The 21901-nt window shown below is 50.8% G+C and overlaps 1 protein-coding gene across 1 annotated transcript in view; it reads left to right on the forward strand.

Annotated features, from left to right (window-relative positions):
- The window catches only part of dcst1 (DC-STAMP domain containing 1), a 97058-nt gene extending 77604 nt beyond the window's left edge, over positions 1 to 19454 (forward strand). The window contains exon 16 of the mRNA XM_059642982.1: positions 19203 to 19454. Within this exon, the coding sequence (XP_059498965.1) occupies positions 19203 to 19454 (252 nt within the window). The remainder of the gene's footprint in view (positions 1 to 19202) is intronic.
- The last annotated feature ends 2447 nt before the right edge of the window (positions 19455 to 21901 follow it).

Below are 21901 nucleotides of genomic sequence, written 5' to 3' on the forward strand. Positions count from 1 at the left end.
GTCTGTAACTGTCTCCCGGGGTATCTGTTATTCTGTATATAAACCCCCCCGAACAGATTCCAGTCTGTAACTCCCTCCCGGGGTATCTGATATTCTGTGTATAAACCCCTGCCGAACCCCCTCGATCAGATTCCAGTCCGTATCTCCCTCCCGGGGTATCTGTTATTCTGTATATAAACACCCCGAACCCATCAATTAGATTCCAGTCTGTAACTCCCTCCCGGGGTATCTATTATTCTGTATATAAATCCCCCGAACCCCCTCGATCAGATTCCAGTCTGTAACTCCCTCCCCGGGGGGGTATCTGTTATTCTGTATATAAACCCCCCCGAACCCATCAATTAGATTCCAACCTGTAACTCCCTCCTGGGGTATCTCTTATTCTGTATATAAACCCCGCAAAACCCCTCGATCAGATACCAGTCTGTAACTCCCTCCCAGGGTATCTGTTATTCTGTATATAACCCCCGAGAACACCCTCGGTCAGATTCGAGTCTGTAACTCCCTCCCGGGGGGGAAATCTGTTATTCTGTATATAACCCCCCCCCCGCCGAACTCCTCAATCAGATTCGAGTCTGTAACTCCCTCCTGAGGTATCTATTATTCTGTATATATACCCCCCAGCACCCCCTCGATCAGATTCCAGTCTGTAACTCCCTCCTGGGGTATCTCTTATTCTGTATATAAACCCCGCAAAACCCCTCGATCACACACCAGTCTGTAACTCCCTCCCAGGGTATCTGTTATTCTGTATATAACCCCCGAGAACTCCGTCGGTCAGATTCGAGTCTGTAACTCCCTCCCGGGGGGCGAAATCTGTTATTCTGTATATAACCCCCCGCCGAACTCCCTCGATCAGATCCCAGTCTGTAACTCCCTCCCGGGGGGGAAATCTGTTATTCTGTATATAACCCCCGAGAACACCCTCGATCAGATTCGAGTCTGTAACTCCCTCCCGGGTGGGAAATCTGTTATTCTGTATATAACCCCCCCCCCGCCGAACTCCTCAATCAGATTCGAGTCTGTAACTCCCTCCTGAGGTATCTATTATTCTGTATATAAATCCCACCCCAAACCCCCTCGATCAGATTCCAGTCTGTAACTCCCTCCCGGCGTAACTGTTATTCTGCATATAAACCCCCCGAACCCCCTCGATCAGATTCCAGTCTGTAACACCCTCCCCGGGTATCTGTTATTCTGTATATAAATCCCCCGAATCCCCTCGATCAGATACCAGTCTGTAACTCCCACCCGGGGTATCTGTTATTCTGTATATAAACCCCCCCGATCAGATTCCAGTTTGTAACTCCCTCCCGGGGGAGGTATCTGTTATTCTGTATATAAACCTCCCCGAAACCCCTCGATTAGATTCCAGTCTGTAACTCCCCCCCGGGGTATCTGTTATTCTGTATATAAACCCCCCCGAAACCCCTCGATTAGATTCCAGTCTGTAACTCCCTCCCGGGGTATCTGTTACTCTGTATATAAACCCCCCCTGAACCCCCTCGATCTGATGCCAGTTTGTAACTCCCTCCCGGGGGAGGTATCTGTTATTCTGTATATAAACCCCCCGAACCCCCTCGATCAGATTCCAGTCTGTAACTCCCTCCTGGGGTATCTGTTATTCTGTATATAAACCTCCCCCGAACCCCCTCGATCAGATTCCAGTCTGTAACTCCCTCCCGGGGTATCTGTTACTCTGTATATAAACCCCCCCGAACCCCCTCGATCAGATTCCAATCTGTAACTCCCTCCCCAGGGGATCTCTTATTCTGTATATAAACCCGCCGAACCCCCTCGATCAGATTCCAGTCTGTAACTCCCCCCCGGGGTATTTGTTATTCTGTATATAAACCGTCCGAAACCCTCGATCAGATTCCAGTCTGTAACTCCCTCCCGGGGGGTATCTGTTATTCTGTATATAAACCCCCCCAGAACCCCCTCGATCAGATTCCAGTCTGTAACTCCCTCCCGGGGTATCTGTTATTCTTTATATAAACCCCTGCGAACGCCCTCGATCAGATTCCAGTCTGTAACTCCCTCCCCGTGGGATCTGTTATTCTGTAAAAAATCCCCTCCGAACCCCTCGATCAGATTCCAGTCCGTAACTCCCTCCCGGGGTATCTGTTATTCTGTATATAAACCCCCCCGAACAGATTCCAGTCTGTAACTCCCTCCCGGGGTATCTGATATTCTGTGTATAAACCCCCGCCGAACCCCCTCGATCAGATTCCAGTCTGTAACACCCTCCCCGGGGTATCTGTTATTCTGCATATAAACACCCCGAACCCATCAATTAGATTCCAGTCTGTAACTCCCTCCCGGGGTATCTATTATTCTGTATATAAATCCCCCGAACCCCCTCGATCAGATTCCAGTCTGTAACTCCTTCCCGGGGTATCTGTTATTCTGTATATAAACCCCCCCCGAACCCATCAATTAGATTCCAACCTGTAACTCCCTCCTGGGGTATCTCTTATTCTGTATATAAACCCCGCAAAACCCCTCGATCAGATACCAGTCTGTAACTCCCTCCCGGGGTATCTGTTATTCTGTATATAAACCCCCCTCCCGAACCCCCTCGATCAGATTCCAGTCTGTAACTCCCTCCCGGGGTATCTGTTATTCTGTATCTAAACCCCCCCGAACAGATTCCAGTCTGTAACTCCCTCCCCGGGGTATCTGATATTCTGTGTATAAACCCCCGCCGAACCCCCTCGATCAGTTTCCAGTCTGTAACTCCCTCCCGGGGGGTATCTGTTAATCTGTATATAAACCCCCCCGAACCGCCTTGATCAGATTCCAGTCTGTAACTCCCTCCCCGGGGTATCTGTTATTCTGTATATAAACCCCACCGAACCCCCTTGGTCAGATTCCAGTCTGTAACTCCCTCCCGGGGTATCTGATATTCTGTATATAAACCCCCGCCGAACCCCCTCGATCAGATTCCAGTTTGTAACTCCTTCCCGGAGTATCTGTTATTCTGTATATAAACCACCCCGAACCCATCAATTAGATTCCAACCTGTAACTCCCTCCTGGGGTGTCTCTTATTCTGTATATAAACCCCGCAAAACCCCTCGATCAGATACCAGTCTGTAACTCCCTCCCGGGGTATCTGTTATTCTGTATATAAACCCCACCGAACCCCCTCGATCAGATTCCAGTCTGTAACTCCCTCCCGGGGGATCTCGTATTCTGTATATAACCCCCCAGAACACCCTCGATCAGATTTGAGTCTGTAACTCCCTCCCGGGGGGGAAATCTGTTATTCTGTATATAACCCCCTCCCCCGAACTCCCCGATCAGATTCGAGTCTGTAACTCCCTCCTGAGCTATCTGTTATTCTGTATATAAATCCCACCCAGAACCCCCTCGATCAGATTCCAGTCTGTAACTCCCTCCCGGGGTATCGCTTATTCTGCATATATACCCCCCAGCACCCCCTCGATCAGATTCCAGTCTGTAACTCCCTCCCGGGGTATCTGTTATTCTGTATATAAACCCCCCCGAACCCCCTCGATCAGATTCCAGTCTGTAACTCCCTCCCGGGGTATCTGTTATTCTGTATATAAACCCCCCCCGAACCCCCTCGATCAGATTCCAGTCTGTAATTCCGTCCCAGGGTATCTGTTATTCTGTATATAAACCCCCCCAAACCCCCTCGATCAGATTCCAGTCTGTAACTCCCTCCACGGGGGGTATCTGTTATTCTGTATATAAACCCCCCTGAACCCCCTCGATCAGATTCCAGTCTGTAACTCCCTCCCGGCGTATCTGTTATTCTGTATATAAACCCCCCTGAACCCCCTCGATCAGATTCCAGTCTGTAACTCCCTCCCGGAGTATCTGTTATTCAGTATATATTAATCCCCCCCCGAACCCCCTCGATCAGATTCCAGTCTGTAACTCCCTCCCGGGGTATCTGTTATTCTGTATATAAACACCCCGAACCCATCAATTAGATTCCAGTCTGTAACTCCCTCCCGGGGGGGTGCCTCTTATTCTGTATATAAATCCCCCGAACCCCCTCGATCAGCTTCCAGTCTGTAACTCCCTCCTGGGGTATCTGTTATTCTGTATATAAACACCCCGAACCCATCAATTAGATTCCAGTCTGTAACTCCCTCCCGGGGGGGTATCTCTTAGTCTGTATATAAATCCCCCGAACCCCCTGGATCAGATTCCAGTCTGTAACTCCCTCCCGGGGGGTATCTGTTATTCTGTATATAAACCCCCCCCCCCCCGAACCCCCTCGATCAGATTCCAGTCTGTAACTCCCTCCCCGGGGGGTATCTGTTATTCTGTATATAAACCCCCGCGAACCCCCTCGATCAGATTCCAGTCTGTAACTCCCTCCCCGGGGGGTATCTGTTATTCTGGATATAAACCCCCCCGAACCGCCTCGATCAGTTTCCAGTCTGTAACTCCCTCCCGGCGTATCTGTTATTCTGTATATCAACCCCCCGAACGCCTCGATCAGATTCCAGTCTGTAACTCCCTCCCGGGGTATCTGATATTCTGTGTATAAACCCCCGCCGAACCCCCTTGATCAGATTCCAGTCTGTAACACCCTCCCGGGGGTATCTGTTATTCTGTATATAAACACCCCGAACCCATCAATTAGATTCCAACCTGTAACTCCCTCCTGGGGTATCTCTTATTCTGTATATAAACCCCGCAAAACCCCTCGATCAGACACCAGTCTGTAACTCCCTCCCAGGGTATCTGTTATTCTGTATATCAGCCCCGAGAACACCCTCGGTCAGATTCGAGTCTGTAACTCCCTCCCCGGGTATCTGTTATTCTGTATATAAACCCCCCCGAACCCCCTCAATCAGATTCGAGTCTGTAACTCCCTCCCGGGGGTATCTGTTATTCTGTATATAAACCCCCCCGAACCCTCTCGATCAGATTCCAGTCTGTAACTCCCTCCCGGGGTATCTGTTATTCTGTATATAAACCCCCCCGAACCTCCTCGATCAGATTCGAGCCTGTAACTCCCTCCCCGGGGTATCTATTATTCTGTACATAAATCCCCCCGAAACCCCTCGATCAGATTCCAGTCTATAACTCCCCCCCGGGGTATCTCTTGTTCTGTATATAAACCACCTCCCTGAACCCCCTCGATCACATTTTAATCTGTACCTCACTCCCCGGGTATCTGTTATTCTGTATATAAACCCCCGCGAAACCCCTCGATCAGATTCCAGTCTGTAACACCCTCCCCGGGGTATCTGTTATTCTGATTATAAACACCCCGAACCCATCAATTAGATTCCAACCTGTAACTCCCTCCTGGGGTATCTCTTATTCTGTATATAAACCCCGCAAAACCCCTCGATCAGATTCCAGTCTGTAACTCCCTCCCGGGGTATCTGTTATTCTGTATATAAACCCCGCAAAACCCCTCGATCAGACACCAGTCTGTAACTCCCTCCCAGGGTATCAGTTATTCTGTATATAAGCCCCGAGAACACCCTCGGTCAGATTCGAGTCTGAAACTCCCTCCCGGGGGGCGAAATCTGTTATTCTGTTTATAACCCCACCGAACCCCCTCGATCAGATCCCAGTCTGTAACTCGCTCCCGGGGTGGGTATCTGTTATTGTGTGTATGAACCATCCAGAACCCCCTCGATCAGATTCCAGTCTGTAACTCCCTCCCCGTGGGATCTGTTATTCTGCATATAATCCCCTCCGAAACCCTCGATCAGATTCCAGTCCGTAACTCCCTCCCGGGGTATCTGTTATTCTGTACATAAACCCCCCCGAACAGATTCCAGTCTGTAACTCCCTCCCGGGGTATCTGATATTCTGTGTGTAAACCCCCGGCGAACCCCCTCGATCAGATACCAGTCTGTAACACCCTCCCCGGGGTATCTGTTATTCTGTATATAAACACCCCGAACCCATCAATTAGATTCCAGTCTGGAACTCCCTCCCGGGGTATGGCTTATTCTGTATATAAATCCCCCGAACCCCCTCGATCAGATTCCAGTCTGTAACTCCTTCCCGGGGTATCTGTTATTCTGTATATAAACCCCCCCGAACCCATCAATTAGATTCCAACCTGTAACTCCCTCCTGGGGTATCTCTTATTCTGTATATAAACCCCGCAAAACCCCTCGATCAGATACCAGTCTGTAACTCCCTCCCGGGGTATCTGTTATTCTGTATATAAACCCCGCAAAACCCCTCGATCAGATGCCAGTCTGTAACTCCCTCCCGGGGTATCTGTTATTCTGTATATAACCCCCGAGAACACCCTCGGTCAGATTCGAGTCTGTAACTCCCTCCCGGGGGGGAAATCTGTTATTCTGTATATAACCCCCCCCCACCGAACTCCTCAATCAGATTCGAGTCTGTAACTCCCTCCTGAGGTATCTATTATTCTGTATATAAATCCCACCCCAAACCCCCTCGATCAGATTCCAGTCTGTAACTCCCTCCCGGGGTATATGTTATTCTGTATATAAACCCCCCCGAACCCCCTCGATCAGATTCCAGTCTGTAACACCCTCCCGGCGTAACTGTTATTCTGTATATAAACCCCCCGAACCCCCTCGATCAGATTCCAGTCTGTAACACCCTCCCCGGGTATCTCTTATTCTGTATATAAATCCCCCGAATCCCCTCGATCAGATTCCAGTCTGTAACTCCCTCCCAGGGTATCTGTTATTCTGTATATAAACCATCCCGAACCCCCTCGATCCGATTCCAGTCTGTAACTCGCTCCCCGGGGGCGGGGGGGGCTATCTGTTATTCTGCATATAAATCCCACCCCGTACCCCCTCGATCAGATTCCAGTCTGTAACTCCCTCCCGGGGTATCTCTTATTCTATATATAAAACCCCCGAACCCCCTCGATCAGATTCCAGTCTGTAACTCCCTCCCGGGGTATCTGTTATTCTGTATTTAAACCCCACCGAACCCCCGAGATCAGATTCCAGTCTGTAACTCCTTCCCGGGGTATCTCTTATTCTGTATATAACCCCCGAGAACACCCTCGGTCAGATTCGAGTCTGTAACTCCCTCCTGGGGGGGAAATCTGTTATTCTGTATATAACCCACCCCGCCGAACTCCTCAATCAGATTCGAGTCTGGAACTCCCTTCTGAGGTATCTATTATTCTGTATATAAATCCCACCCCAAACCCCCTCGATCAGATTCCAGTCTGTAACTCCCTCCAGGGGTATCTGTTATTCTGTATATAAACCCCTCCCGAACCCCCTCGATCAGATTCCAGTCTGTAACTCCCTCCCGGGGGGTATCTGTTATTCTGTATATAAACCCCGCCGTAACCCCTCGATCAGATTCCAGTCTGTAACTCCCTCCCGGCGTAACTGTTATTCTGCATATAAACCCCCCCGAACCCCCTCGATCAGATTCCAGTCTGTAACTCCCTCCCGGCGTAACTGTTATTCTGCATATAAACCCCCCGAACCCCCTCGATCAGATTCCAGTCTGTAACTCCCTCCCTGGGGGGTATCTGTTATTCTGTATATAAACCCCCCCGAACCCCCTCGATCAGATTCCAGTCTGTAACTCTCTCCCGGGGTATCTGTTATTCTGTATATAAATCCCCCGAATCCCCTCGATCAGATTCCAGTCTGTAACTCCCTCCCGGGGGAGGTATCTGTTATTCTGTATATAAACCCCCCCGAAACCCCTCGATCAGATTCCAGTCTGTAACTCCCTCCCGGGGTATCTGTTATTCTGTATATAAACCCCCCCAAACCCCCTCGATCAGATTCCAGTCTGTAACTCTCTCCCGGGGTATCTGTTATTCTGTATATAAATCCCCCGAATCCCCTCGATCAGATTCCAGTCTGTAACTCCCTCCCGGGGGAGGTATCTGTTATTCTGTACATAAACCCCCCCGAAACCCCTCGATTAGATTCCAGTCTGTAACTCCCTCCCGGGGTATCTGTTATTCTGTATATAAACCCCCCCTGAACCCCCTTGATCTGATGCCAGTTTGTAACTCCCTCCCGGGGGAGGTATCTGTTATTCTGTATATAAAAACCCCGAACCCCCTCGATCAGATTCCAGTCTGTAACTCCCTCCCCAGGGTATCTCTTATTCTGTATTTAAACCCGCCGAACCCCCTCGATCAGATTCCAGTCTGTAACTCCCCCCCGGGGTATCTGTTATTCTGTATATAAACCCCCCCGAAACCCCTCGATTAGATTCCAGTCTGTAACTCCCTCCCGGGGTATCTGTTACTCTGTATATAAACCCCCCATGAACCCCCTCGATCTGATGCCAGTTTGTAACTCCCTCCCGGGGGAGGTATCTGTTATTCTGTATATAAAAACCCCGAACCCCCTCGATCAGATTCCAGTCTGTAACTCCCCCCCGGGGTATCTGTTATTCTGTATATAAACTGTCCGAAACCCTCAATCAGATTCCAGTCTGTAACTCCCTCCCCGGGGTATCTGTTATTCTGTATATAAACCCCTGCGAACCCCCTCGATCAGATTCCAGTCTGTAACTCCCTCCCCGTGGGATTTGTTATTCTATATATAAACCCCCCTGAGCCCCTCGATCAGATTCCAGTCTGTAACTCCCTCCCGGGGTATCTGTTATTCTGTATATAACCCCCGAGAACACCCTCGGTCAGATTCGAGTCTGTAACTCCCTCCCGGGGGGGAAATCTGTTATTCTGTATATAACCCCCCCGAACCCCCTCGATCAGATTCCAGTCTGTAACTCCCTCCCGGGGTGGGTGTCTGTTATTGTGTGTATGAACCATCCAGAACCCCCTCGATCAGATTCCAGTCTGTAACTCCCTCCCGGGGTATCTGTTATTCTTTATATAAACCCCTGCGAACCCCCTCGATCAGATTCCAGTCTGTAACTCCCTCCCCGTGGGATCTGTTATTCTGCATATAATCCCCTCCGAACCCCTCGATCAGATTCCAGTCCGTAACTCCCTCCCGGGGTATCTGTTATTCTGTATATAAACCCCGCCGAACAGATTCCAGTCTGTAACTCCCTCCCGGGGTATCTGATATTCTGTGTATAAACCCCCGCCGAACCCCCTCGATCAGATTCCAGTCTGTAACACCCTCCCCGGGGTATCTGTTATTCTGTATATAAACCCCCCGAACCCATCAATTAGATTCCAGTCTGTAACTTCCTCCCGGGGTATCGCTTATTCTGTATATAAATCCCCCGAACCCCCTCGATCAGATTCCAGTCTGTAACTCCCTCCCGGGGTATCTGATATTCTGTGTATAAACCCCCGCCGAACCCCCTCGATCAGATTCCAGTCTGTAACACCCTCCCCGGGGTATCTGTTATTCTGTATATAAACACCCCGAACCCATCAATTAGATTCCAGTCTGTAACTTCCTCCCGGGGTATCGCTTATTCTGTATATAAATCCCCCGAACCCCCTCGATCAGATTCCAGTCTGTAACTCCTTCCCGGGGTATCTGTTATTCTGTATATAAACCCCCCCGAACCCATCAATTAGATTCCAACCTGTAACTCCCTCCTGGGGTATCTCTTATTCTGTATATAAACCCCGCAAAACCCCTCGATCAGATTCCAGTCTGTAACTCCCTCCCGGGGTATCTGTTATTCTGTATATAAACCCCGCAAAACCCCTCGATCAGATACCAGTCTGTAACTCCCTCCCAGGGTATCTGTTATTCTGTATATAACCCCCGAGAACACCCTCGGTCTGATTCGAGTCTGTAACTCCCTCCCGGGGGGGGAAATCTGTTATTCTGTATTTAACCCCCCCGAACCCCCTCGATCAGATTCCAGTCTGTAACTCCCTCCCGGGGTGGGTATCTGTTATTGTGTGTATGAACCATCCAGAACCCACCTCGATCAGATTCCAGTCTGTAACTCCCTCCCGGGGTATCTGATATTCTGTGTATAAACCCCCGCCGAACCCCCTCGATCAGATTCCAGTCTGTAACACCCTCCCCGGGGTATCAGTTATTCTGTATATAAACACCCCGAACCCATCAATTAGATTCCAGTCTGTAACTCCCTCCCGGGGTATCGCTTATTCTGTATATAAATCCCCCGAACCCCCTCGATCAGATTCCAGTCTGTAACTCCTTCCCGGGGTATCTGTTATTCTGTATATAAACCCCCCCGAACCCATCAATTAGATTCCAACCTGTAACTCCCTCCTGGGGTATCTCTTATTCTGTATATAAACCCCGCAAAACCCCTCGATCAGATTCCAGTCTGTAACTCCCTCCCGGGGTATCTGTTATTCTGTATATAAACCCCGCAAAACCCCTCGATCAGATACCAGTCTGTAACTCCCTCCCAGGGTATCTGTTATTCTGTATATAACCCCCGAGAACACCCTCGGTCTGATTCGAGTCTGTAACTCCCTCCCGGGGGGGGAAATCTGTTATTCTGTATTTAACCCCCCCGAACCCCCTCGATCAGATTCCAGTCTGTAACTCCCTCCCGGGGTGGGTATCTGTTATTGTGTGTATGAACCATCCAGAACCCACCTCGATCAGATTCCAGTCTGTAACTCCCTCCCGGGGTATCTGTTATTCTTTATATAAATCCCTGCGAACCCCCTCGATCAGATTCCAGTCTGTAACTCCCTCCCCGTGGGATCTGTTATTCTGCATATAATCCCCTCCGAACCCCTCGATCAGATTCCAGTCCGTAACTCCCTCCCGGGGTATCTGTTATTCTGTATATAAACCCCCCCGAACAGATTCCAGTCTGTAACTCCCTCCCGGGGTATCTGATATTCTGTGTATAAACCCCCGCCGAACCCCCTCGATCAGATTCCAGTCTGTAACTCCCTCCCGGGGTATCTGTTATTCTGTATATAAACACCCCGAACCCATCAATTAGATTCCAGTCTGTAACTGCCTCCCGGGGTATGTATTATTCTGTATATAAATCCCCCGAACCCCCTCGATCAGATTCCAGTCTGTAACTCCCTCCCGGGGGGTATCTGTTATTCTGTATATAAACCCCCCCCCGAACCCCCTCGATCAGATTCCAGTCTGTAACTCCTTCCCGGGGTATCTGTTATTCTGTATATAAACCCCCCCCGAACCCATCAATTAGATTCCAACCTGTAACTCCCTCCTGGGGTATCTCTTATTCTGTATATAAACCCCGCAAAACCCATCGATCAGATACCAGTCTGTAACTCCCTCCCAGGGTATCTGTTATTCTGTATATAAACCCCCCCGAACCCATCAATTAGATTCCAACCTGTAACTCCCTCCTGGGGTATCTCTTATTCTGTATATAAACCCCGCAAAACCCCTCGATCAGATACCAGTCTGTAACTCCCTCCCAGGGTATCTGTTATTCTGTATATAACCCCCGAGAACACCCTCGGTCAGATTCGAGTCTGTAACTCCCTCCCGGGGGGGAAATCTGTTATTCTGTATATAACCCCCCCCCCGCCGAACTCCTCAATCAGATTCGAGTCTGTAACTCCCTCCTGAGGTATCTATTATTCTGTATATATACCCCCCAGCACCCCCTCGATCAGATTCCAGTCTGTAACTCCCTCCCGGCGTAACTGTTATTCTGCATATAAACCCCCCCGAACCCCCTCGATCAGATTCCAGTCTGTAACTCCCTCCCAGGGTATCTCTTATTCTGGATATAAACCCCCCCCGATCAGATTCCAGTTTGTAACTCCCTCCCGGGGGAGGTATTTGTTATTCTGTATATAAACCCCCCCGAAACCCCTCGATTAGATTCCAGTCTGTAACTCCCCCCCGGGGTATCTGTTACTCTGTATATAAACCCCCCCTGAACCCCCTCGATCTGATGCCAGTTTGTAACTCCCTCCCGGGGGAGGTATCTGTTATTCTGTATATAAACCCCCCGAACCCCCTCGATCAGATTCCAGTCTGTAACTCCCTCCTGGGGTATCTGTTATTCTGTATATAAACCTCCCCCGAACCCCCTCGATCAGATTCCAGTCTGTAACTCCCTCCCCAGGGTATCTGTTACTCTGTATATAAACCCCCCCGAACCCCCTCGATCAGATTCCAATCTGTAACTCCCTCCCCAGGGTATCTCTTATTCTGTATATAAACCCGCCGAACCCCCTCGATCAGATTCCAGTCTGTAACACCCTCCCGGGGTATCTGTTATTCTGTATATAAACCCCCACCGAACCCCCTCGATCAGATTCCAGTCTGTAACTCCCTCCCGGGGGGTATCTGTTATTCTGTATATAAACCTCCCCGAACCCCCTCGATCAGATTCCAGTCTGTAACTCCCTCCCGGCGTAACTGTTATTCTGTATATAAACCCCCCGAACCCCCTCGATCAGATTCCAGTCTGTAACACCCTCCCCAGGTATCTCTTATTCTGTATATAAATCCCCTGAATCCCCTCGATCAGATTCCAGTCTGTAACTCCCTCCCCAGGGTATCTCTTATTCTGTATATAAACCCGCCGAACCCCCTCGATCAGATTCCAGTCTGTAACTCCCTCCCGGCGTAACTGTTATTCTGCATATAAACCCCCCGAACCACCTCGATCAGATTCCAGTCTGTAACTCCCTCCCCAGGGTATCTGTTACTCTGTATATAAACCCCCCCGAACCCCCTCGATCAGATTCCAATCTGTAACTCCCTCCCCAGGGTATCTCTTATTCTGTATATAAACCCGCCGAACCCCCTCGATCAGATTCCAGTCTGTAACTCCCCCCCGGGGTATCTGTTATTCTGTATATAAACCCCCCCGAAACCCCTCGATTAGATTCCAGTCTGAAACTCCCTCCCGGGGTATCTGTTACTCTGTATAAAAACCCCCCATGAACCCCCTCGATCTGATGCCAGTTTGTAACTCCCTCCCGGGGGAGGTATCTGTTATTCTGTATATAAAAACCCCGAACCCCCTCGATCAGATTCCAGTCTGTAACTCCCCCCCGGGGTATCTGTTATTCTGTATATAACCTGTCCGAAACCCTCAATCAGATTCCAGTCTGTAACTCCCTCCCCGGGGTATCTGTTATTCTGTATATAAACCCCTGCGAATCCCCTCGATCAGATTCCAGTCTGTAACTCCCTCCCCGTGGGATCTGTTATTCTATATATAAACCCCCCTGAGCCCCTCGATCAGATTCCAGTCTGTAACTCCCTCCCGGGGTATCTGTTATTCTGTATATAACCCCCGAGAACACCCTCGGTCAGATTCGAGTCTGTAACTCCCTCCCGGGGGGGAAATCTGTTATTCTGTATATAACCCCCCCGAACCCCCTCGATCAGATTCCAGTCTGTAACTCCCTCCCGGGGTGGGTGTCTGTTATTGTGTGTATGAACCATCCAGAACCCCCTCGATCAGATTCCAGTCTGTAACTCCCTCCCGGGGTATCTGTTATTCTTTATATAAACCCCTGCGAACCCCCTCGATCAGATTCCAGTCTGTAACTCCCTCCCCGTGGGATCTGTTATTCTGCATATAATCCCCTCCGAACCCCTCGATCAGATTCCAGTCCGTAACTCCCTCCCGGGGTATCTGTTATTCTGTATATAAACCCCGCCGAACAGATTCCAGTCTGTAACTCCCTCCCGGGGTATCTGATATTCTGTGTATAAACCCCCGCCGAACCCCCTCGATCAGATTCCAGTCTGTAACACCCTCCCCGGGGTATCAGTTATTCTGTATATAAACACCCCGAACCCATCAATTAGATTCCAGTCTGTAACTCCCTCCCGGGGTATCGCTTATTCTGTATATAAATCCCCCGAACCCCCTCGATCAGATTCCAGTCTGTAACTCCTTCCCGGGGTATCTGTTATTCTGTATATAAACCCCCCCGAACCCATCAATTAGATTCCAACCTGTAACTCCCTCCTGGGGTATCTCTTATTCTGTATATAAACCCCGCAAAACCCCTCGATCAGATTCCAGTCTGTAACTCCCTCCCGGGGTATCTGTTATTCTGTATATAAACCCCGCAAAACCCCTCGATCAGATACCAGTCTGTAACTCCCTCCCAGGGTATCTGTTATTCTGTATATAACCCCCGAGAACACCCTCGGTCTGATTCGAGTCTGTAACTCCCTCCCGGGGGGGGAAATCTGTTATTCTGTATTTAACCCCCCCGAACCCCCTCGATCAGATTCCAGTCTGTAACTCCCTCCCGGGGTGGGTATCTGTTATTGTGTGTATGAACCATCCAGAACCCACCTCGATCAGATTCCAGTCTGTAACTCCCTCCCGGGGTATCTGTTATTCTTTATATAAATCCCTGCGAACCCCCTCGATCAGATTCCAGTCTGTAACTCCCTCCCCGTGGGATCTGTTATTCTGCATATAATCCCCTCCGAACCCCTCGATCAGATTCCAGTCCGTAACTCCCTCCCGGGGTATCTGTTATTCTGTATATAAACCCCCCCGAACAGATTCCAGTCTGTAACTCCCTCCCGGGGTATCTGATATTCTGTGTATAAACCCCCGCCGAACCCCCTCGATCAGATTCCAGTCCGTAACTCCCTCCCGGGGTATCTGTTATTCTGTATATAAACACCCCGAACCCATCAATTAGATTCCAGTCTGTAACTGCCTCCCGGGGTATGTATTATTCTGTATATAAATCCCCCGAACCCCCTCGATCAGATTCCAGTCTGTAACTCCTTCCCGGGGTATCTGTTATTCTGTATATAAACCCCCCCGAACCCATCAATTAGATTCCAACCTGTAACTCCCTCCTGGGGTATCTCTTATTCTGTATATAAACCCCGCAAAACCCATCGATCAGATACCAGTCTGTAACTCCCTCCCAGGGTATCTGTTATTCTGTATATAACCCCCGAGAACACCCTCGGTCAGATTCGAGTCTGTAACTCCCTCCCGGGGGGGAAATCTGTTATTCTGTATATAACCCCCCCCCCGCCGAACTCCTCAATCAGATTCGAGTCTGTAACTCCCTCCTGAGGTATCTATTATTCTGTATATATACCCCCCAGCACCCCCTCGATCAGATTCCAGTCTGTAACTCCCTCCCGGCGTAACTGTTATTCTGCATATAAACCCCCCCGAACCCCCTCGATCAGATTCCAGTCTGTAACTCCCTCCCGGGGTATCTCTTATTCTGGATATAAACCCCCCCCGATCAGATTCCAGTTTGTAACTCCCTCCCGGGGGAGGTATTTGTTATTCTGTATATAAACCCCCCCCCGAAACCCCTCGATTAGATTCCAGTCTGTAACTCCCCCCCGGGGTATCTGTTACTCTGTATATAAACCCCCCCTGAACCCCCTCGATCTGATGCCAGTTTGTAACTCCCTCCCGGGGGAGGTATCTGTTATTCTGTATATAAACCCCCCGAACCCCCTCGATCAGATTCCAGTCTGTAACTCCCTCCTGGGGTATCTGTTATTCTGTATATAAACCTCCCCCGAACCCCCTCGATCAGATTCCAGTCTGTAACTCCCTCCCCAGGGTATCTGTTACTCTGTATATAAACCCCCCCGAACCCCCTCGATCAGATTCCAATCTGTAACTCCCTCCCCAGGGTATCTCTTATTCTGTATATAAACCCGCCGAACCCCCTCGATCAGATTCCAGTCTGTAACACCCTCCCGGGGTATCTGTTATTCTGTATATAAACCTCCCCGAACCCCCTCGATCAGATTCCAGTCTGTAACTCCCTCCCGGCGTAACTGTTATTCTGCATATAAACCCCCCGAACCACCTCGATCAGATTCCAGTCTGTAACACCCTCCCCAGGTATCTCTTATTCTGTATATAAATCCCCCGAATCCCCTCGATCAGATTCCAGTCTGTAACTCCCTCCCGGGGTATCTGTTATTCTATATATAAACCCCCCCGAATCCCCTCGATCAGATTCCAGTCTGTAACTCCCTCCCCAGGTATCTGTTATTCTGTATATAAACCCCCCCCGATCAGATTCCAGTTTGTAACTCCCTCCCGGGGGAGGTATCTGTTATTCTGTACAAAAACCCCCCCGAAACCCCTCGATTAGATTCCAGTCTGTAACTCCCTCCCGGGGTATTTGTTACTCTGTATATAAACCACCTCCCCGAACCCCCTCGATCAGATTCCAGTCTGTAACTCCCTCCCGGGGTATCTGTTATTCTGTATATAAACACCCCGAACCCATCAATTAGATTCCAGTCTGTAACTCCCTCCCGGGGGGGTATCTCTTATTCTGTATATAAATCCCCCGAACCCCCTCGATCAGCTTCCAGTCTGTAACTCCCTCCTGGGGTATCTGTTATTCTGTATATAAACACCCCGAACCCATCAATTAGATTCCAGTCTGTAACTCCCTCCTGGGGTATCTGTTATTCTGTATATAAACACCCCGAACCCATCAATTAGATTCCAGTCTGTAACTCCCTCCCGGGGGGGTATCTCTTATTCTGTATATAAATCCCCCGAACCCCCTCGATCAGATTCCAGTCTGTAACTCCCTCCCGGCATATCTGTTATTCTGTATATCAACCCCCCGAACGCCTCGATCAGATTCCAGTCTGTAACTCCCTCCCGGGGGGGTATCTCTTATTCTGTATATAAATCCCCCGAACCCCCTCGATCAGCTTCCAGTCTGTAACTCCCTCCTGGGGTATCTGTTATTCTGTATATAAACACCCCGAACCCATCAATTAGATTCCAGTCTGTAACTCCCTCCTGGGGTATCTGTTATTCTGTATATAAACACCCCGAACCCATCAATTAGATTCCAGTCTGTAACTCCCTCCCGGGGGGGTATCTCTTATTCTGTATATAAATCCCCCGAACCCCCTCGATCAGATTCCAGTCTGTAACTCCCTCCCGGCATATCTGTTATTCTGTATATCAACCCCCCGAACGCCTCGATCAGATTCCAGTCTGTAACTCCCTCCCGGGGTATCTGTTATTCTGTATATAAACCCCCCCGAACCCCCTCGATCTGATTCCAGTCTGTAACTCCCTCCCGGGGGGTATCTGTTATTCTGTATATAAACCCCCCCCGAACCCCCTCGATCAGATTCCAGTCTGTAACTCCCTCCCGGAGTATCTATTATTCTGTATATAAACCCCACCCCGTGCCCCCTCAATCAGACTCCAGTCTGTAACTCCCTCCCGGGGTATCTGTTATTCTGTGTATAAACCCCCCCGAACCCCCTCGATCAGATTCCAGTCTGTAACTCCCTCCCGGAGTATCTATTATTCTGTATATAAACCCCACCCCATACCCTCTCAATCAGACTCCAGTCTGTAACTCCCTCCCGGGGTATCTGTTATTCTGTGTATAAACCCCTGCGAACCCCCCTCGATCAGATTCCAGTCTGTAACTCCCTCCCGGGGGGGTATCTGTTATCCTGTATATAAACCCCCCCGAACCCCTCGATCAGATTCCAGTCTGTAACTCCCTCCCCGGGGGGTATCTGTTATTCTGTATATAAACCCTCCCGAACCCCCTCGATCAGATTCCAGTCTGTAACTCCCTCCCGGGGTTTCTGATATTCTGTGTATAAACCCCCGCCGAACCCCCTCAATCAGATTCCAGTCTGTAACTCCCTCCCGGGGTATCTGTTATTCTGCATATAAACCTCCCCGAACCCCCCTCGATCAGATTCCAGTCTGTAACTCCCTCCCCGGGGTGGGTATCTGTTATTCTGTTTATAAACCCCCCCGAACCCCCTTGATCAGATTCCAGTCTGTAACTCCCTCCCGGGGGGTATCTGTTATTCTGTATATAACCCCCCCGAACCCCCTCGATCAGATTCCAGTCTGTAACTCCCTCCCGGGGGGTATCTGTTATTCTGTATATAACCCCCCCGAACCCCCTCGATCAGATTCCAGTCTGTAACTCCCTCCCCGGGGTATCTGTTATTCTATGTGTATTATCCGCGCTGAAACCATCAGTTATTATGGGTCAGAATCAGTGTATTCAGCATGAAATTGGGGCAGGGAGTCTATTTTCAGATTGTTTAACAGCAGGTAATGAGGGACTGAAGAGCAGAGGTATTTACGTTTGTATAGATTAGTGAAATTTAATTCCAAGTGGCAGTTTCCGTCATGTTCGATGTGTTTTGGTGTGGAGTGGAACCCATGTGGCTTATTTCAGTTTTTCAGGTATGGGATGTTTAAGGTAGATGGGTGTGTGAAGCTGATCAAACACAGGTTATTTAATGTGGAGGAGCTGTCGGGAAGGAGGAGTATAATACGTGGGGTATTTGAGATGGATCGGAAATAGCTTATTTAATGTGGATTAGATCTGGGGGTATTTCAGGTGGAGGTGAAGTGGGAGTTTTAAGATGAGTGAGACGTCGCGGTTTTTAAGATAGATGAGATATGATGGTTTTCAGGGTGGCTTTGGGGTTTTTAAGGTGAATGAAATAGGAGGGGTTTTTTTAAGGATGATGGATGAGATTTGTGGTATTTAAAGTGAATGAGATCGGGGTGCTTAAGGTGGATGAGATTTGAGGGTATTTAAGGTGGATGAGATATGGAGTATTTAAGGTGGATGAGATGGGAGTATTAAAGGAGGAAGAGATATGGGGGTATTTAGGGTGCATTAGATTTCAGGGTATTTAAATTGGAAAAGATAGGGGTTTTAAGGTGGATGAGATGGGGGTATTTAAGGTGAATTAGATTTGAGGGTATTTAAGGTGGATGAAATAGGCGTATTTAAAGTGGATGATTTAGGCGTATTTAAGGCGAATGAGATATGGAGAAATTTAAGGTGGATGAGATTTGGGGCATTTTAGGAGGAGGAGATGGGGGTATTTACCGTGGGCAAGATCTGGGGTATTTAAGGAGAATGAAATATGGGTGTATTTAAGGTGAATGAGATACAGGGGGTATTTAAGGAGGATGAGATGAGGGTATTTATCGTGGGTGAGATACGGGGGGTATTTAAAGAGAATGAAATACAGATGGTATTTAAGGAGGATGAGATGAGGGTATTTATCGTGGGTGAGATACGGGGGGTATTTAAGGAGAATGAAATACAGGGGGTATTTAAGGTGGATGAGATACGGGGTTTATAAGGAGTGTGAGATATTGGGGGACATTTAAGGTGGATCAGAAATGGGGCATTTAAATGGGATGCGATGTGTGAGTTTTGGGCTATTGACTGAGGGTCAGAGTAGGAACGGTTTGCATGTTTGGCCTTTCTCGGGTTGGGGGGGCGTGGGGGGGCATGGGTTGTGGGTAACTGCCCCGTCCCCACCAAGTGCCCACTCGAGTAAACCCCCGCCCCTCGCTGTCCCGCAGCAACTCCACGGTGTAGCCGGGACTCTCCATCGCCTGGTGCCGTGCCTGCAGAGGTTCATCCGAAAGCGATGCGTGGTGTGCAGCGAGGGGCCCACCCAGACATCGTACTATTGCCCCAACGAGGGCTGTGCGGCCATGTACTGTCACCTCTGCTGGAAGGACGTCAAGAGGTTTTGTTTCTACTGCATGCCCTTCGAGGACTTTGTATCCGAGGCCAGCGATGAGGAAAACAACCCAGTTTACGGGGAATGAGGCTCAGCCGGCAGCCACCACCCACCCCGGCCCTCAGTTGACCCGCCCCCACCCAACCCCAGCTCAACCAGGGAGCTACAGGCTCCAATCAGACAGGCCGATTCCCCATAGTAACTCCCCAGCCCCACCGACATACACTCATCCCTCCCTACATATCCCTCTGTAAGCACCCGCCCTGTCTCTGTCACCCCCTCCATCCCCCTACACCCCCTCCCTATCTCTGTCACCCCCTCCAGCCCCCCACACCCCCTCCCTATCTCTGTCACCCCCTCCATCCCCCCACACCCCCTCCCTATCTCTGTCACCCCCTCCATCCCCCCACACCCCCTCCCTATCTCTGTCACCTCCTCCAGCCCCCTGCACCCCCTCCCTATCTGTCACCCCCTCCAGCCCCTACACCCCCTCCCTATCTCTGTCACCCCCTCCAGCCCCTACACCCCCTCCCTATCCCTGTCACCCCCTCCAGCCCCCTACACCCCCTCCCTATCCCTGTCACCCCCTCCAGCCCCCTACACCCCCTTCCCTATCCCTGTCACCCCCTCCAGCCCCCTACACCCCCTCCCTATCCCTGTCACCCCCTCCAGCCCCCTACACCCCCTCCCTATCCCTGTCACCCCCTCCATCCCCCTACACACCCTCCCTATCCCTGTCACCCCCTCCAGCCCCCTACACCCCCTCCCTATCCCTGTCACCCCCTCCATCCCCCTACACCCCCTCCCGATCCCTGTCACCCCCTCCATCCCCCTACACCCCCTCCCGATCCCTGTCACCCCCTCCATCCCCCTACACCCCCTCCCTATCCCTGTCACCCGCTCTGAGGTTTCAGGTTCTGATAAATCCTGGCCTCTTGATCCCCCATTCTCCTGATTCCCATTGCAGTACCCCTGGGGGCCGGGCCGTCCGTTGCCTGAGGACTGGGATGGATTCCCAAGGGAGTTTCTGGAAAACTGTGATGAAGAATATCTCTGTACACTGGGCAACAGAATGGGGAATGGGATGGATTGGTTACCATGGCAACAGGATGGGGACTGGGAATGGATTGGTTACCCATAGTGACTGAAGGGGGAATGGGACGGATTGGCTATCCTTGGCAACAGAATAGGGAATGGGATGGATTGGTTACCCATAGCAACAAAGGGAGAATGGGATGGTTTGATTACCCATAACAACAGAATGGGGGTGGGATGGACTGGCTGCCCAAAGCAGCTGAGTCAGGGGGTTGGGGCATGGCGGGGGCTGTTAGTTTTTTTTGCCTTTTGAGACTTTTGCCAGGGTGGGGGAGGTGGGGCTGGGGGGTGGAGACTTACCGGGATCCGGGTTTGGTAAAGGGAGGTGAGCCATCACTGCCTGGTCACATGGGGCTCAGTGGGGTGTTGGCGGGGGGGTGGTGGTGTGAAGCGTAAATAGATGCCCCCTTACTGAGTGCCACCATATCGGCACCCGTCATTTGGGAAACCATGCCTTTTGGGAAAACTGGGAATGAACCCGGATTGGGTGGGGGAGGGGGGGGGGGTGCGGCAATGTGGCTTTCTATCAGTGTCGGGGGGTCAGAAATATGGCTGTCAATGTGGGGCGGGTTGAGAAATATGGCTTTCTGTCAGTGTTGGGGGGGGTGGCGCGGGGGAGAGGGTGGGAACTGTCCAGCTCGGCGTTACCTGTTCATAATGTGATGGTCTTACAAACTCTGTCTTTTGCATGTGCGTTGCCTGTACATTTATTTAGCCACCGTGTTCCTCCTCCCTGTGGAAGGGTGCAATTCCAGGCACTCTCTCCCAACCCCACACCACCCCATCTTGCACACCCCCACCACCCCCATTTCCCATCCCCTCTCCCACCCCCTCACCTCTCCCTCTCCCAACCCCCACACCACCCCATCTCTCTCACTTCCTCACCTCCCCCTCTTCCAAACCCCCCCACCATCCCCTCTCCCAACCCCCAACCCCTCTCCCACACTCCCACCACACCCTCTCCCACAGCTCCAGCACACCCTCTCCCACCCCCTCACCTCCCCCTCTCCCAACCCCACACCACCCCAATTCTCACACCTCCTCACCTCCCCCTCTTCCAAACCCCCCCCCCACCATCCCCTCTCCCAACCCCAAACCCCTCTCCCACACCCCCACCACACCCTCTCCCACACCCCCAGTAGACCCTCTCTCACCCCCTCACCTCCCCGCCTCCCAACCCCACACCATCCCATCTCTCACACCTCCTCACCTCCCCCTCTCCCAACCCCCAACCCCTCTCCCACAGCCCCAGCACACCCTCTCCCTCACCTCCTCACCTCCCCCTCTTCCAAACCCACCCACCGTCCCCACTCCCAACCCCCAACCCCTCTCCCACACCCCACCACACCCTCTCCCACAGCCCCAGCACACCCTCTCCCACCCCCTCACCTCCCCCTCTCCCAACCCCACACCACCCCATCTCTCACACCTCCTCACGTC

This window comes from Stegostoma tigrinum, chromosome 47, assembly GCF_030684315.1.
Source record: "Stegostoma tigrinum isolate sSteTig4 chromosome 47, sSteTig4.hap1, whole genome shotgun sequence".
NCBI lineage: Eukaryota > Metazoa > Chordata > Chondrichthyes > Orectolobiformes > Stegostomatidae > Stegostoma > Stegostoma tigrinum.